Source organism: Antedon bifida, chromosome 9, assembly GCF_963402885.1.
Source record: "Antedon bifida chromosome 9, ecAntBifi1.1, whole genome shotgun sequence".
Classification (NCBI taxonomy): Eukaryota; Metazoa; Echinodermata; class Crinoidea; order Comatulida; family Antedonidae; genus Antedon; species Antedon bifida.
In genome coordinates, this window is record NC_136234.1 from 4309917 (window position 1) to 4328812 (window position 18896).

An 18896-nucleotide genomic window follows, 5' to 3' on the forward strand; every position below is an offset into this window, starting at 1 on the left:
ATGTGCTTGCTTAATTAATTATTGCTAATTGTTTTCTCTCTGGAAACAAATCATTTAGGCCTATACTTTGAAGACGTAATTTAAAATGCAATTTCGAAACGGTAAAATAACAAACTTAAATGGTAATCATCGTGCCCCCGAAATTCCGTCGGTCACATAAAAAGTTTGTTTTCCCAGAACCAGTACATTTCCCCCAACAATTAAGGACTGGTGGTGAAGTTGTGTACCAGTAATCGGTGGTTTAAGATATCCCATAATATTAATTAATGTCTTTTCTTTTTTAGGTCTGTGTTATAAAAATAGTATTTGAAAAAATAAACAGTTCATTCAATCATTTAAACTTAGGCCTAAACTTAAGTAACCCTTATATTTTTAAATGTGTGTATTATTTTGAAGATTGTATTTAGTTAGGCCTACCTTTGTTGATCTGGGCCTCTGTGAATAAAATGAAGTTGAATTGAATTGAATTGTTATTCATATAAATAAAATTTAAGTTGCCAAGCTAACTTGTATAGCTATTTGTGTGTAGCAACACTTTTACTATTGGAATGGGCCTAAATATAAAATTAAAATGCTTAATTATAAAACTAATAAAACTCCGGAAGATAATAATTAGCATTTCTTTTTTTATAATCTTTTTAAAACCAATGACTAGAAGCGGTCAAATTGTTTGTTTTCTCAGATAATCAAGAAACCGCTTTTAATGTCGATGTTCAATGAATTCACAAAACCACTGTAACCACGGCGGCCGTCCCGATTGTAGAAAGAATAACATTATCATTACACAAACAGTAACGTTTGTCTGAGTTGATTTATAGACACGAATGAAGGTCGTACGAGCCCAAACTAGGTCAAACAATCCTAATTTCTAATTTAAGAAAATAAACAATATAAATAGAGACAATAAAATATTTTACCATATCATAAACCGATTTAAAGTGATTCAGTTGATGGTATAGACAGGTCACATCATTTCTACCAGCTCTGAAGTATTTGTTATATACTATATTGTCATACTTATAGTTTGGCTGATTTCAGTCTATTCTTCCTGTTTTCTTTAAACAGTGTATAAAAAGGTATTTTAAATATACTGTATTTAATTCAGATTCTGCGATTTTATCGTTTGTTTGTTCCTTGGATAAAGTTAAGAAATAAATCAAATTGTGTATTTTTTTTTTACTAAAGCAGGTGAATGCACAGTTTAGAGGCCTATATAAATAGATGTATAAAGGCCTATAGATGGAAAAACATAAAAGAATTTTTTTTTTTTCAAACTTCGATTTTAGACTCTTAATAGACGCAATCAACAGTATGCCTGCATTATTCAAAATCATATCGTCATCATATAAGTCTTTTTTCGTTTAACTTCACCATGATCTTTAATTTAACTACATTTCAATTTTGTTCTTTATGGAAAGTTTAATCAAAAGAAGGGAATCCCTTTTGTTAAAAATGTTTCTATAATACCGAATTGAAAGAATGTTGAGATGATTATTGACTTTTATTATTGGAAACTTACAAAACATGGCAAGGTCAATTATTGGTTCACAATTCTTTACTCCACTTAACCACCGTAATGATCACTGCGTATTGTAGTAGATAATACCTATTTTGTAACCCTGTGCGTAAAGCCCAGATTTATGTGTACAGAAGTACAACGAGTAAACAATCGAATTTTAAGTGTATTTGTACCCAATAAAAAAAAACCTCTTTGATTTCGAATCTTGTAATCCAGAGATTGTGTTTGAAATAATCTACTGTACTGATGCAAATATACTTCGGAGCAGAATTCACCCAATCCTCTTTGTGTCGTAATCTGGATGTAAAACTTGGAAATCCGTTCTAATTGGGTGGGAAAAGGTTCGGACAAATGTATAAGTTAAGAGCCCACATTCTCCACAAGTTCCCTTAGTGCATTTCAGTACATCGCTATTGTCTTGTACCGACCACAGTGTCCATATGAGTTTAGGCTGCAGTATGCTTTAGGCCTTTAAGTGCATTCGCTATTGTTTTAGCACTCAACAAGCAACACAGACCCTTTGTGAGACGGGTTACCTCCCCAGCCTAAAGTACATCTTCCTTGTTTAAAAGATGTGTTCCTTCATACAAACGCATTATGGAACGACTTATCCAGAATTAACTTAAAGCTTACAATTGTTTCAACAATTCTTTTTTCTCTTATCCCGAATTATCTCTACTAATTGAAGTAGATGATTGAAGAAAGTCGGCTGATTGCTTCTGTGATTAACTATTGTTTCAAAACACTATTGTTATTAGGTACTTGAAATGTAAGGTAATTTGTAACATTTAGCCGACTTATAGGACCTTATAAACCTTAATTACATTCGGCGGACTTGGATAACAAGTTAATTAAATTATAATTAAGAGTTCGTTGTGTAATTACGGATGGGGTTCTTGCTGTAACTATGGAAACAGGATAGCTCCACTATGTACCTATGTATGGTCTATTTACTCAGACTGTGTTATAATGCAAATTATATATGGTTTTTTTTTTTTTATCAAAGATCCCATTTGAAAACGCAGCATGTTTTCACCAATAGGCCTACTACAAATAAGAAATTTACTTAAATGTTAACTCTATAAATAAAAGCTTGAAAATATTTATTCATATTTTAAAATACTTTGGGCAGGCATTTTCTTATTTATTTTCGATTTCACTCTGATTATTATATTGTTGCTTACACTTTTGACAACCCTCCTTCTGCTGCATGCTCGTAGTGAGTACCAACAATTTTCTTTTTTCTAAAATTTGTTGATTTCGTTTTTTTACTCAAATCGTATGAGTCTCAGTATTTAAAGTTTTTATTTTTATATTGTTATAATGACTGTTTCAGCATTTTTCGCCTATATGTTATATAGCTTTTATTTACTATAAAAGTTATTGTAAAACCGTCAATAGAGAAAAGATACCGTTATATCAACGTTCTGAGCCTTCGTAAAAGTTTTCAAAACTCTCGTAAAAACTATCTGTTTTTATTTTAAACCAAATTTTCCTTTATAGTGAAGGAAAAGGTTACGTTGAACTTACCCAACGTTTCATGCGTTATCATCGCACTTTTTCAATATATATACTTTTTTAAATATATATGTTATATAGGCCTATAGCTGTATTTACTGTAAAAGTTATTGTAAAACCGTCAGTAGAGAAAAGGTATAGGCCTACCGTGTTGTTAGTGTTAAAAGCACTATATAACATTTAGACCAATATTGAATAATAATATTTCTAATCAATTAATTAGCATCTTTACGATAAAAAGTAAATCGTATGTAATCTTTTTTAATCATCATGTTCCCTAACGGCGACAGCTATCATGAACATTATCACCTTCTGTTACGTATAAGATGGTTAATTTTTGTTAATCCCGTTACAACATCTCTTACCATGAGAAACAATCCAATTCCTGTCCAGATTTTGAATTCATATTGTTTCACAGACAGTAGCAAGTGTTTGAGTTTAGATGGGTTTATCCTTCCCAAGGACTAACAGTGAAATATCTAAATCCTTAAACCAATATAACACAATCTTAAAAAGTGATTCGTTATTATTAAGTAAAGTAACTAATCATAGATTAGTGGGCCTTCGCTGTTTGGGCCGCAGCAATGATTTCGGTTTGGTATAGGCTTAGGATAGCCCCTGTGTAGGCCTGTGAAAAGGCTTAGGATTTTTCAATAGCAAAAAGGGGTAATCCATTCTTTCTTTTTAAAATCTTATTAGTATCATAATACACGTCTCGCCAATTATAATCAGAGAATTACATTTCATGGTTAAATCACTACACGAAATAGCTTATCCAAAACTGCCCCATCTAAACTGGAACAAAAGTAACTTATAGCCAGAGGTTCATTATATAGGATTTATATGATGTAAAACCAAATAATGGCCCACGACAAGATTAAACTTAATTCCATAAGTCCTGGACTTTTAATTTTTTCACTCTTACATTTTCCCTGGGTGGATTGTTCTACTTTCTAATTCCAGTTGGTAGCTTTTGCCTATCTAATGTAAGAATTACAATGTTATGGTCCGTTTTTCGAGGGTTTAGCCAAGTACCTCATTTCAGTAGGCCTGTGTAAAACCAAATAATGACATTACATTCACAGTTCCACATTCCTAATTTCAGCATTAATGCTTAGTGATTTTTGCCTTTCCAATGTTTAAGAATTAAAATGTTATGGTCCGTTTTTAGAGGTTTTTACCAAGTACCTCATAACAAACAAATAAATTTAGCATAAGTGTTTGCAAAACTGTGAGAAGACTCTTCATTTCAGTAGGCCTATGTAAAACCAAATAATGGCCCACGACAAGATTAAACTTACTTCCATAAGTTCTGAACTAATTTTTTCACTTACAATTTCCCTTGAGTGTCCACACTTCTATAATTTCAGCATTATTGCTTAGTGGTTTTTACCTTAATGTAAGAATTAAAATGTTATGGTCCGTTTTTATAAGTTTTTGCCAAGTACCTCATAACAAACAAATAAAGTTACCATAAGTGTTTGCCAAACTGTGCGAAGACTCTTCACCTGATGCGATTAAAAGTTTCATATAAATTATCCCCCACTCCAGATATTGTAATTATTATAAATAACCGTAATTAACTTTCAACTTTTGTATAACAATTTAAATCCGTCCCAATAATATTGATTTACATCAAATAAACCTATGGTCACAGCTTGGCTAACATTATAAACAGACTTATTTTAAAAACATAAAAACAATTGGCATTGATATGGTACAGGATGGCGCATAATCCTGAATAATTATACTCAATTCATCCTCAACAAATAACTATTGGAATATCAGGAAGGCTTAAATTGTCCAACGAATTAATTATCTATGTGTATAACAAAACAGTAATGATATTCAACAAGATGTTACAAATCGCTAATTAGTTACTAGATGCTAATTGTTCATTAATTATTAGTGTAATTACCAGCCGCGGTCACATAATAATATAAATGGCGACGCTTTGAGGTCTAGTTTCTCATCATTTATCGAAATGATTAGTGGTTAAAAATATGCATATTAGTGTAATTGTTTAAAAATGTGTCTGCCAACTGGGCCGCTTGTTATTCCAATATTTGCATATTGTTTTAATATATTATTGTAATATTGTAACCTGGACAAACAAATACAGCGTATAGTGTACTACCAAATTCAAATGCCACATCGTATATAGATAACAACCCCATAAGAAATGGAGGTTATATAAAGGGGTGGGACCATGTATCTTCTTTCAAAAGAGAAGACACTTTTATATAAAAAAATAAAGCACAAATTGAATCTAGAATAGCACGTACATATTTTTAAATATTTGTTTTAATGTAAAAAAAAAATGAGCTAGCTATACTACAATACGTGTTAGGCTCTGACTACACTATCAAACTTTGTGACAAAACAAAATGTGATGTGTACATATATGGATATGATGATGTCATATCACTACTATATTTTGACATACCACTACCATATTTAGGCATATCACTACCATATTTGGGCACATCACTCATATTTGGGCACATCACGCTTTTTTTTTTTAAAGTGAGAACTTTCATACGAGACTGAGGAAAACTAGACCTACTCGTTTTAAAATTAAAAGTTTTTATTTTGAAGGCTATCTTAACAAACATTTGCTTTTCAAACACTAATACATCTGCAATGAAACACAATAAAAAAGACATCGTAGTTTTTATCTTAAGGCCTATTGTAATAATCAACTATGAAGTACCTTCGAGTAGTTCGTCAAGTGGTAATTTGGTATAATAGATTTACGTCCTATTTCATTAATAAAGCATTTACTTGTTGAGGTCCATTAATTAATGTGTTCTAATAAATGGTTAATCATTTTATAAAGACCCTTATTAATTGAAGAACAGAAGTAGTTTGGTAATTTTAATGGTAATCATGATGTAATTGAGTGCGTTAAAACACTCTATAAACACTATGAACGTCGTTTGTAAACGACATTTTAGCCTAGTCTTTATTGTGTGTTATTACAATAGTTTATGGAGTATTGCCAATTAGTACACTTTTAAATGGTTTGGCAATATTGACCTTCTGTTCCATTAGAAAAATGTTTACAACGAAAAACAATTTTCAACAACTCATAGGCCCATAGTTCCTAGAAAATGGAAAACACTTACTTATGAATTTCTCACACATTCGGTGATGTTTCGGTAAATTTTACTTATAGAATAAAATATAAGATCGTCGAGATGAACATACAAGGTCTCTTTCGACTACATCGCAGTCTGACGACATTACTCCGTCAAATAGTCTTTCGGCAATTGACAACACAAAGCCCTTGATAATTATCTGTAATTCATTCAATTAAAATAATTCATAAAACATTCGGGTTAGTATTACAGCATTTAGGAAAATAGACTTTCATGTTTTTATCATGACATCATCAATGTTATACACCTAAATCAATAAATAATGATATAGGCCAACAATTAAACGTACCTACAACAAATCATAGCTCTAGTAAAGATTGTTCCGTCACAGAAAACATATAAACGGTGTCTATTGCTTAGATATCGGCGTCTTAAGTCTAGGCTATTCCGCCTACTATTCCTCAATTTATGCGTCATGTCATGACCCAGCACTATGTAAACCCTTCGTCATCACAGGCCACCCTAAACGATTTCGGGAGAGAAAGTAAATAGTATAACGAAACTGTCACCTTACTGATTCATCTCTGAGAAATTACAGTCTAAAATATAAATATAATGACGTTTAATGCATTCATAATTACCTGTCACCAAGCAGCTGATAATTATACGGTATATAGTTAAACATATTGAAAAGCCCACTTGTTTTGTTGACGAAATAAAGTTATCTTATCTTAATATTGAAGTACAAAAATATTACGGTACCCCTCCCACTATCTAATGTTGGCCTACATCGGCCCCTACATGAACCTCTATCGGTTCAACCAACTTTCTTCTATTTCAATAAACGAAGCCCTCCGGCCCATTTCACCTAATACAATCTATTTCGGACATACATAGTTTTTCTTTTTTTCACAAGCGTTAGACCTATAATAAATTGCAAAAAAAAACTAGATTTATACATTTCTCTGTTTTTTTTTATCATGTATACATTTAAATCAGACATCTATTTTTATAAAATTTTATAAAATCTATTTCGGACATAGGCCTACAGGTTTTTCTTTTTTTGACAAGAGTTAATAAATTGCAAAAGACTAGATTTTATAAATTTCCCTGCTTAAAACTACATTTTTTTAAAATCGTATTATTTAAATAATATTTTTTCCTAGTAGGCCTACTGGTACTTTAAAACGATTCGATATCCCGCGTGAAATATTCACCGTTAATAACGAAATTAATTTCGTTTCGCGCGAACATGAAAACAATAAGTTGTTTTGAAAAATTATCTAACCCTGATTTTAGTATCAAACTGATATGCATAAACAGACATGAAAACTTTGTGAAATTCCAAAACATATTACTAATGTTGTACAAATGTTGTAGAACTATGTTTAAAATATTTAATGTCTTTTGAAAATATTTACAATTCGGCATTGTAAATATTGAATCGGTATAATAACATAACAGGATTTGTTATGTCAAAAAGAATCAAACAATAATGTTATATAACTCCCAAGACGCCAACAATGTCATAAAAATCGGAAAAACATATTATTTGTACCTTCAAACATTGTTTCTCTCTTTTGTGGGGATTTAACCCACAATTTATTGAATTCATCTGTTATTGGTCTAATTTAGGCCTATACAAATAAAAATCAGACAATTTATGTTAATATACTGCAGTTAACAATGTTAAAAACAGTAAAAAAAAGTACAGACAATAAACACATTTTTAAAAAAAAGTTTCAAAGCATTAATTAAGCATAAATTCAATATCGTTTAAATGTGTATTTCCCCCGAAAAAAAAGATTATTTTTTAAAAAGAATGGGCCATTTCGCAGTTTTAATAATGCTATCACTTCCGTAGAAAAAAAAATGTTTTCATTATAAAAATACAAAATAAACGGTTAAGTTAAACAAAAAACATCAACTTTCAGTCAATTTAACTACTTTTTGCGTTAAATTGGTTTTTCCGGTAGGCCGAAATATTTTTTTTTCGATCCAATTTTTGGTAAAAGTAAATAACTATTATGTGGCATTAAAATGGCACATTCATCGAAAACAATTTGACATTTTTTTTCAGGGGGACAATATAATGATCTTACCAAGTTGGCTTTATGCACCATTAATAACGTTGGTGGATATAAGGTAACCAAATTACCTTGTCTACACTATCAAACTAGTTTGACAAAAAAGTGTGATGTGCCCAAATATGGTAGTGATATGCCCAAATATGGTAGTGATACGACATCATCATGTCCATATATGTGCACATCACATTTTTTTGTCACATAAAGTGTCATAGTGTAGACAGAGCTTTACCCTTTAGCCTGACAAAAAAATTGTATTTTCCCCCAGAGTCATAGGTCAAAAATTATATTTCAAAATATATATTGTCCTATTTATCGACAGAAATACATTTTGTTATGCTTCAGTATACTTTCACTCAATCACTCGGCTCCAACCCCGCTATTTGGAATTGTTGGCATCTCATTTCCCCGTGTTCGTGCGTTGTCGGAACATTCTTAGCACCTGAGGTGAAATTGTTCTAGTCAACCATTTCAACTTGTAATTGTATAGCTATTTATTTATAAATGTTTCTAACATTTTGAAATCCCAGCTTCTTGCTCCAGTATCAGTGAAGAATCTATATTTGTTGTTTTTCTAAATTAATTAATGCATCGTAACTAAAAATGATACGGGTTGCGAGTCGTGTCGCAGCGGCCATCAGACTACGGGACACGGGTGAAGTTACTGTCTGTTGTCTGTTGTTGGCAACAGGCTTGTATGGGGCTTGCCGCCAGATCTGTCTGCCTACTGCAGGTAAACGTGATGTTATATTCGTTAGCTCAACATCTATATTATATCAAAGGTGTTAAAATCGTGATATATTTACATATTTACGCACATTATGCATGATTCGGGTTATGAAGATGGCAGTGGTACATAGTTAAAACAGATTTTCTTTTCTAACATTTGTCAAAATACATCAATAGTATAATTGTAGTTTTTTTTATGATTTATCAAAAAATATTACTAAACATACTGTACCAAATGAATTTTCATAAAACTCTTAATTTTCTTTACTATCCATTACAACCTATAGCCCTAATTGTATTTTGTTTAAGAAAGCATATTTAATGTTTATTTATGTAAAGCCTTTTATACAAACGATAAATCTGTATGTGACCATATATGGACATGATGATGTCATATCACTGCCATATTTGGGCATAATCACTACCAAATTTGGGCACATCACAATGTTTATGTGAAACTAGTTTGATATAGTGTAGACAGAGCTTAACATCTATAATGTGTAAAAGAAAATACTGGAATAAATTAATCAAGAAAGTTGAAAATATGTTCGTATTAAAATTCCATACATTTTATTTTTTCGTGTAGGCCCATTTATAACATCTGAATATAAATATATAAGAACTAATAATTAATGAATGATAACCACAGAAATATTGTGCATTATAATAATATGATTTCATTTATTTCGATACCATACAAAGTTATTAAACAGAAAGCAAAAGAGAGAGATAGCACTCTAAACCCCAAACGGAAAACATAAACAATTGCCTTCTGATAAAGATAGGCCTACTATTGATTGTTTATACAATAATATTGTTCCTATCAACTATTTTTAGTATTACGTCATATTAAAAGTAGACTATTTTTGTTGAGGCCTATTATAATATTTATCGCAATGACTACAAAGTAAAATTCTTTTTGATCTTTATATTTGTCGGGACTCCGTACAATGGAAAGTATGATACATATTGCTTTATTGTGTTATTATTAATAGCTTAATAACGTTGTTTATTGTCATATCACATTTAGTAAGCAAGTCAATGACCTTATTCTAAACTAATACAAGAATTCCCGACAGTTTCCTTTAGGATTCAGGAAACACTCGGCAAAAACATTTCAAAACAATCTATCCACGCACCACCGACTTAAGGTGTTCAGAGTGAACTCAACAGACTAAAACTTCCTCAATTGCGAATATATTATTACCATTATGAGTCATTACCTAATTTAGAGGCACCATCCAATTCGAAGACCATTACAATTTCCTGTCTAAAATTCAATAACCGCAGTTTTACTGTCCATGGGTCAACAAAGTGTCCTATATTAATTAAACTTAGACCTGTTGTTAGTATTTCTTCTTCTTCTTCTTCTCCAGGCCCGTCGCTAACCAGGGTGCTAAGGTTCACGACCGCGTTCTTAAGCCGCCCCAAGCCACTGGTCATGCCTTACTCAAACATTCCCGAAGGCATAAACCGAGATGAAATATACTGACGATTTGTTTGCTTCTTCGTGCGTACACCAGATGCCTTCACTTGTCCCCAGATAAAATGACGTAGTTGTAAAATACTGCTTAACGAGTAGGCCTACATTTTTTGTGATGGATAAAGTATTTCTATCATTCTTATGTGATCTTATATGTGTCTTCTTAAGTTAAAAAATTGGCTCAATACTAGGAGAATTGTCTAATGTATTGTATGACCCCGTGACCTTGTTATACCATACAATTATGAGTAATATTAGCAACCATAAACAAATACAAATACACCCTAATGTTTTTATAGTCTAGAGTTTATGAAAACCTATATATCGTATGTAGTGTTATGATGTATAGAAGTCAGGCCTCGACGGGCGTGATGAATTCTATACGCGCGCGCGCATTTAATGATACTTGTTTCTCCACCTTCCAAAACCGTAATCCCAATGACTTTTGTGAGTTCATTTGGTTTTGTTCGTTTTCATTTCTCTGATTGTTTTGTTGTTGTTAAAAATAAGTGAAAACAAAACTAAAATTTATTAAGTATATCTAACCATCAAATACCCTGTTGTTTTTTTTAATTGAATTCACGACCACACCCTTAAACAAGAACCTTTCACTGTTTAAACTGACTATAAATAAGTGAGAAAAACATTTTCGATCATATAGATAAGATTTATAAGCATACAATATGCTGAAACCCATCAAAATCACAGCCTATAACCGAAGAGTTCGTCTCAGACTAGAGCTACATTGTCATGGGCTGAAATCTGATTATTCCCACAGAGAGGGTATAAAGAAGGGGATGATTGTAAGATAAGATGGAAACTTAAGTCAGGCAAATACACTATATGTGGTGCCTACTTAAAATAACTACTCCAGCAGGGTAACTGGGTAATCGTTCTTATTCTATTGCAAAAAAAGAATACTTATTATATTGTAGGTTTGTGGTCAACATACCTGCTTCAACTCAAGGGTACTCAACTCGCCTCCATAGCCCCAATACTTAAGTATTTACTTAACTAAATTCTAAGCTGATGTTATCCAGACTAGGCCTGATTAGAAAACAGAGAGGGGGTAATCTCGGTGTAAACCGTGTGTATGGAAAAAAGGATTACCCAACAAAACGAATTAACATCAAAGGCTTACATTGTTGTGATTATAAGCCTTCAATTACAGCCACTAAAAAAAAGTTTAAACAACTGCTTGTTGCACCAATGTCAATCAACCGTGAGCTTTGCTATGATTGGCTGGATTTTATACATGATCTGAGGCGCGGTGCTGATTGGCCAGTAGGCGGAGCTTAATATGTGACGTGACATTTGACTTTCGAAAGTTGTGACAGAGGTAACGAGTACAAATAACCGGTTGTTCTTATCGTGTGAAACATAATTTGTAAATTCTTGATCGAAGACGTAACAAAATACTGTATTGCGATTCTTAGTACAGAATATCGTTATTTTGACCAAGATTTTCTATGTTGTTTAAAGAGGAGAAACCAAGTATGGACAACGAGAGAGTTACTATACAACGATCTCCACCAAAGCATCCGTTTTCGATTGAAAGGATGCTAGGCCATACCACCGAACCTACAACGAGGCAATTGACACCTCCACCTGTCTCTCCGTCTGTGAGCCGATACACCGATTCACCTCTGAGTGACATGGAACCAATCGCTAGAACTCCTGATATTCAGGTAGACGAAGAAGAGAATAAAAAACTTGATTCTGAAGGAGAACCAGAAATTAAGGATAACAATAACACGGATAAAACCAACGGTGCAAAGCAAACAAATGTTGTTCCGAAAAACAAGTTTGGAGAGAAACCGCCTTTCAGTTACAACGCCTTGATTATGATGGCGATCAGAGAGAGTCCCGAGAAAAGACTAACATTAAATGGAATCTACGAATTCATAATGAAAAACTTTCCGTATTATAGAGAGAATAAACAAGGCTGGCAGAACTCTATTCGTCATAATCTTAGCCTGAACAAATGCTTTGTAAAGGTACCTCGACATTATGACGACCCCGGCAAAGGTAACTACTGGATGTTGGACCCTTCAAGCGATGATGTTTTTATCGGGGGTACAACTGGAAAATTAAGAAGACGTTCTACCAGTGCTTCAAGGAACAGGTTAGCTCACTTCAAACGCACTGGACGACTGGCACCAAATGCTTTTCCACATTTCCCGAACGATAGACCTTACCATCCATTTTACTGGCAGAGTTCACCCGTTTTTTCGCTACCTCCACAAGCTGCTATGTACAGAACATTAGACCCAAGATCGGAGCATCCATCGCATCATGCCATGCACCCAACATTACCAGCGAATGTTGCATCGGCATATTACGAATCTATTTTATCAACGAACCCTGCATTTGTTAGGCCTGTTCCCGTTACTACAGTAAATGGTTTTTCTGTTGATAGACTCCTTCGCTCGGAGCTTCATTGCCCGACACAAGCGAACATTGCACCGACAACAACTCGTGGACTACCATTATGCAGCCCATATGCTAGGCCTAGTAACACTGGAACATGTACACCACCCTGCCAATGTGGGCCAACATCGCACGCAACACACCTGCCGTCTGGTATCTATGATCCATACGCCAGCCTAAGGGGTGCAAACTCGTCTGTTCTCTTACCGAGTTCTTTTCTTCAGCCTCAACTTATTCCCGGCAAGTAGAACATAAACTCTTTAAAAATAAGCAAATATATTTAAACTGGATTCGTGTATTGGACTATTAAGCAAATTAAATATTATATAAAACGTTGTAATTGTTTTGGAACTTCTATTGGTAAATAAGTAAATTGCAAGATTTAAGTAACGAAACAATTTTTTTTTTATAATATACAATAATGAGTTTAACATCGTAATCACGTCTTTGAATCTTGAGAGTGCAATATGTATAATTAAGTAGAAACATTTTAATATTTAGCATTATTCATTTTAAAATTTAATATAATCGCTTTTGTTTGTATCTTGTTTTTGTACTGCGGTTCGTACAACGATCAGATCTTAAATTGACATCGAGTGTTGTACAGACTAAGCCCTTAGAAATATTGTTTACGGTATTTAATCGTTTATTGTGAAAAAGCGAAATCGGATGATTTCACTATACAAGCTTTCACTTCTAATAATAAATACATATGCTGACTTAACACCAAAAAGTCAAAGGCAGTGTTTGCCTTCTGCTTACCGTCCTGTTAAAAGGATATACATTTAAAGTTTGTTAAAAAGAAACATACAAAATAACATTTCTAAGTATTGTATTATCGGGCTAAACATTTATTAATTTACTGATTACAACCTACCATTTATGTTCATGTACGATAATTTCGTGGTAAAAATATTGATACAATAAATATTGAAAAGATTACTTTGGTATATATTTTTATTTATTTCGTTTATTACGACTACGGTACCTTTTTCTTTTTTTGTAGACTGTTTTGTTTGTTTTTTAAATACCAGATGTTTTTAAAGAAATCCACTCAACGTACGCTCCGGTATTTTCAATAATAATAATATAAACTGTATTTCCATTAAAGATATATTTTGCTCTAAAAAAAATAAATTGAATTATGGCATTTTAAAGTTTTTCACATAACTTGACCAAAAATTGGGGATCTAGAAAACTAAGACCTAAGATATCTAGAAAACTAAGATATCTTAGGTCTTAGTTTTCTAGACACCCCAAAAATTGGATCGAAAAGGAAATACATTTATATACCTAGAAAAGTGTCTGTCAATCGATGGTTTTTGAGTAAATTTAACCATTTATTTTGTCGTGAAGTGAAAACATCATTTTTGTTCGTTTTTCCTTATGGAAGTGAATATTGTAACTTTATTAAAACTTTTTTCATGTGTTTGGGGGAGACAATCATCAAAACTACTGCATATACCTTAACAAATCAACTTTCTCTAAACGTTTTGTAGCTTATCCTAGGCCTATAGGTCTCCTAAATGGGTGTCAACGACGCGCACGTCCCAGATGAATGTAATGAGACTGATGTACACTCAAGTTCTCTAGCTTCAACTCCGTTTTTGTTAATTTAAACCTGTGAAATTGTATACTATAAAATCTACAGTAAACAAATTCCGTCCACATCGGCACCCCAAGCAAAGATACTGTACACCGTAATATCACGACTCCTTAAAATGTAGTGATGGTTTTCATATCAATTTGTTTAGTATACTCTTTATTTGTTTCTAAAATCAAGATCGAAAGCATACAACGTTGCAAACAACTGGAAGAAAATTGCCGTAAGGCGTTTACAGTTAAACGAACCAGATATCTTAGTTTATTTAACGTTTAAAAAGTAAATTAAAAATGAACACAGAGAGACAACAAACCACCCAGAAAACGTATCAAATTAATTAAAGAAGGTGGAATAAGAGATACAGGAAGTTGCCTCGCCTTATACAGTATTTCACAATATTATAGCAACATCGTATTTAATTAAAACAATTTCTTCCGATAAGGCCTATATTTTTTAAGGTAGATTTACATTCATGATCGTGCTAAGGCAAAACAAATTTGCTTCACGTCCCCTTTCTCACCAATATTGGACCTTTTTAAAACTATTTGCTATATATATAATTTTTATTTTTTAAAGAAATAACCGTAGTTGTTATTCAGTAGAATAGGAAAACATAATTCCATGATCGTCATATAAAAACATGCGAATGATAATAACAACAGTGCTTGTCGAAAAAATAGCAATACTGTATATAGGCATTTAGGCCTGCTATTTATTAATTATAAAGCCCTTATAAAAAAAAAATCAAATCTTGAACGTGAAACCAACAATATCTGTTATTTTTACTCAAGTTTTACGAAACTTTTTTAATGTGTGTATACAGACGTGTGACTCTTACATTAAGCTCTGTCTATACTATCAAACTAGTTTGACAAAAAAAGTTTGTGATATGCTCAAATATGGTAGTGATATGACATCATCATGTCCATATATATGGGCATATCATATTTAAATTTGTCACATAAAGTTTGATAGTGTAGACAGAGCTTTGCGCAACGCAAAATGATTGACACTTTTATTCATCAGTTAACAGTGGATAGGTTGTAAGCCTATTTGAAACTGATATTTTTGTATTGAGCTAAGGCTTTGTGAATAATAAGTTGTTATAACGGTGTAAGCCTATTTAAACACTCTGGTATCGAATTATCACGATAGTGCTATATGGGAATGTTTGTAAACTAGAGTTCGGCTTGAATCCTTAGTAAACAAGATTTTTACACCAACTATTGTTTTTGAAATGTTGCGATCACTTCGAAATGAATTTAAGCCTTGTACTCATGTATAACTAACAAAAGATGTGTTAATAAGTTAATACGACAGGGAAGCGTGTATACCTCGCTCTTCTCTGTACTGTATACTAAAATATAAATTTTCCTTTTGATTGTTTGTGACTTAAAATTGTTTTTTTTTTTTCAATTTCACTTTCAATTTTTTGTCACAGTATAACAATACATAATATACAATAAAATAATGATAAACTAGTTTGTTAATAAGTAAAATTGCATATAAATACAATGAAAAGTAGTTCAGTCATGTGGGGAGGGGGGGGGGGGAGTCATATAAGTTCGACCCAACCCAACATCGGCATTAAACACGAAAGAAATTACATAAACTAATATTATATATAAAAGAAAGCAAAGCAACAATTTCTATTTAATCACTTTACCCGATCTTAACTTATGAAATATATATTTAACGTTCATCATATCTAGAAAAAAATTGTATTGAAATTCAACCAATAGCGGAAGTATAATTATTGTATAAATCTGTACATATTCAGTATTGAGACATCCATACACATTCTTCTCAATTTATTCTTCAATACAACTAGTAAATATTTCGCTGAATAAAAGGAAACATTAGGCTGTGTAAAAGGTTTACCAAGCAACTACCGATTATGTTCGTCGCGGGCCAAATTACATATTCCGGGGTTAGTAAAATGTTGTCCCTATGCATTTTCAAACTTCTGTATAAGGCTAGACGTTTTATATACAGCGACACGGCGGATTGCGCTTGGATGAATTTAAGGAATGAAAAGCATTGTTGTTGGATATTTTATTCTATATATATTAATTAATTCCAATGTTGTTATAATATTGGTGTCATTTTTGGTTTTTATTATGTAAACGCATTAACCAGATCAACTGGATATGATGTTTTATAATAACTAATAAGCTATATCACCAAAGTACTGTAACACCATCAGATATATTGAACTTGTAGCTCAGGATTTCATTGTCGGAGTTTGGTGTATAGTCAATGGTTTTGTTCACACCTTTTCTTCACAGACTTTTTCTATAGTTAATTATTTAAAGATGTACAATTGCATTTTTCAAGTAAATAATTTTAGTTGATTATTTAAAGATGTATAGGCCTACAATTGCGTTTTTTCAGGTGAATAATTCTTTTTTTCTCGATCCAATTTTTGGTTAATGTGATTAACTATTATGTGACATATCAGCATCACGGGGACAATTATCTAACTAATTTTTAATACAGTTTAACTCTTTGGTCTTTCGAAGTGTTGGGTTTTATTTCAAATTCGTTTGTTTCGAATGTAACACATCCAGTATCAAACAAATAACAAAATGGCCTACAATAACTATATCCTATGCCTCATATTTAACTATAGCAGAACTTATGCATACAAGATTTCTTTGTCTAGATAGGTTTAGATCTAGATATAATTGATTTTGATCGATGTGATATACCATTTCTGTGTAATCGTGATATTAATTTTTTTTATCTATGCCTATTATAGAGCTGACTAATGTTTTAAAGTTTTGTCTGTAATGGTCTCTATAACACAGTACATAATAGACAAGAACCCATAATAACATTGATAAACTGTAGATAGTAGCAAATGAACCACAGTCCTGACCTCCGTACGTATTTAAATGAATATTGTTAAATAACTTCAACGAATACAAATTGAAATCGAGCGAATAAATATGATTGTAGGCCTATACGAAACATATTAATATTTTCAAACCCGTTAAATTCTGAAAGAAAAAAATAATGTTAGTATTCATCTGGTAAAACAATGTTTTTTACAAGTTATTTGCGGATTTTTGTTAATACATCAATATATTTACATTAATTAATATACAATTGGTTTTGTAAATAGATGATTTAACAAAAAAAGAATGTTAAGAAGTAAATACTTCGTATTAATGTTTAGTAATTCAGACAACAAAAATGCTAAATAAATTAAAAGTGAATGTGAATTGACACAAATAATGTTCAGTAAATAATGATACTAAAGGTTAAAATTATAAATGATATTAATGAGTAAAAACCCCAGAAAATAATGAAAAAAGGTAGAACATTTTTAGAAATTATGTAATGAAACATTGAATGAATAAAGGTGGTGGTGAACCACAAAAGATTAAAACATGATGTCTGCAGATGTCTACAAATAATAAAATAAAGGTTTTTTTGTGTTTTTTAGAAAACAGTTTCCTAACTTGTATTATAGATTTAACGTATGTTATGTTTTTAAGTAAATAGGTATATTTACAAGGCCATTTATTTCTTCCGTTTTTTTTCAATGCAATTATTTCAGTTAGTTTAACACCCATGGTAAATCAACCTTTGATAGAATTATGGTTTCTTTATTTTCATCCAAGACAAACCAAACCAAGTGTTTACAGTACAAGCACAATCCAGTACAAAACATGCACTAATAATCAGTCTAGGTCTTAGGCCTGTCTCCTGCCCCACGATATGTGCTGGGAAAGCAAATATAAGCGGCACCGTGATGGCCTTTAGAGGCCTTATGTGTATCCAATACGGGTGACGATTGAGACTACCCATTTTGTTTGGGCTTATATCTAATGGTGCGTGGCATAATGTTTCGATGGAAAGAAGCCGGGTTGTCGATAACTGTTTTTCGTACAATTTTAAATTATAAAATTGTCTTTTAAAAAAAGTTCAGGAAATGTGTAGGCCTATGAACTGGTCTGGTAAATAAACTGGATATTGTCTTGACGTAGTTGAGTCAAACGTCTTTATGTTCACGTTGTGATGACAGATTTGTTTTTTGTTTTTGTACATTGGAACTATGATTTAGCATGTTTATCAAACAAAGAAATGTATGTGTGATTGGATCACGTTTAGCACCCAAGGTAAATAAAAAACTACTTTTATTTTCGTTTTACACAATGATACATTTCTGGTTAATGTTTATGTTTCTGTCGATTGATGGTAAGATCATATTGAACCGCAAATTCACTATTTACCATCACCCTTAACAAATCATGACTATTTCAACGGAGAACAACAAATATATCAAGTATTGTTTAATGAGACTGATATGACCAAGTTACCAATGACAGTTGCCAGCACTGGGAAAATGACAATCCAATGCGGTTGAAGATTACCGATGAGGGCGCCAATTCATTAGGCTTTGATAAGTGGGTGGTTC

The 18896-nt window shown here is 32.1% G+C and overlaps 2 protein-coding genes across 3 annotated transcripts in view; both read left to right on the forward strand.

Annotated features, from left to right (window-relative positions):
• Positions 1-18896, forward strand: part of LOC144852618 (CDK-activating kinase assembly factor MAT1-like) — a 63862-nt gene that overhangs the window by 32036 nt on the left and 12930 nt on the right. Inside the window, exon 9 of one of the 2 annotated variants that reach the window (XM_078710532.1) lies at positions 10331-10496. The exons of the other annotated variant lie outside the window; for it this stretch is intronic. The gene's annotated coding sequence lies outside the window, so the exon portion shown is untranslated. Of the gene's footprint in view, positions 1-10330; positions 10497-18896 lie in introns of those variants that run through there. 2 annotated transcript variants of the gene reach the window in all.
• Positions 11528-13783, forward strand: LOC144852611 (fork head domain transcription factor slp1-like). The gene has a single exon (XM_078710523.1). It carries the CDS (start codon positions 11907-11909, stop codon positions 13113-13115), a length of 1209 nt encoding a protein of 402 aa, XP_078566649.1. The 5' UTR covers positions 11528-11906; the 3' UTR covers positions 13116-13783.

Excerpts from the sequence above, each read along its gene's own strand:
- LOC144852611 (XM_078710523.1), top strand. The coding sequence starts at position 11,907 with ATGTTGTTTAAAGAGGAGAAACCAAGTATGGACAACGAGAGAGTTACT.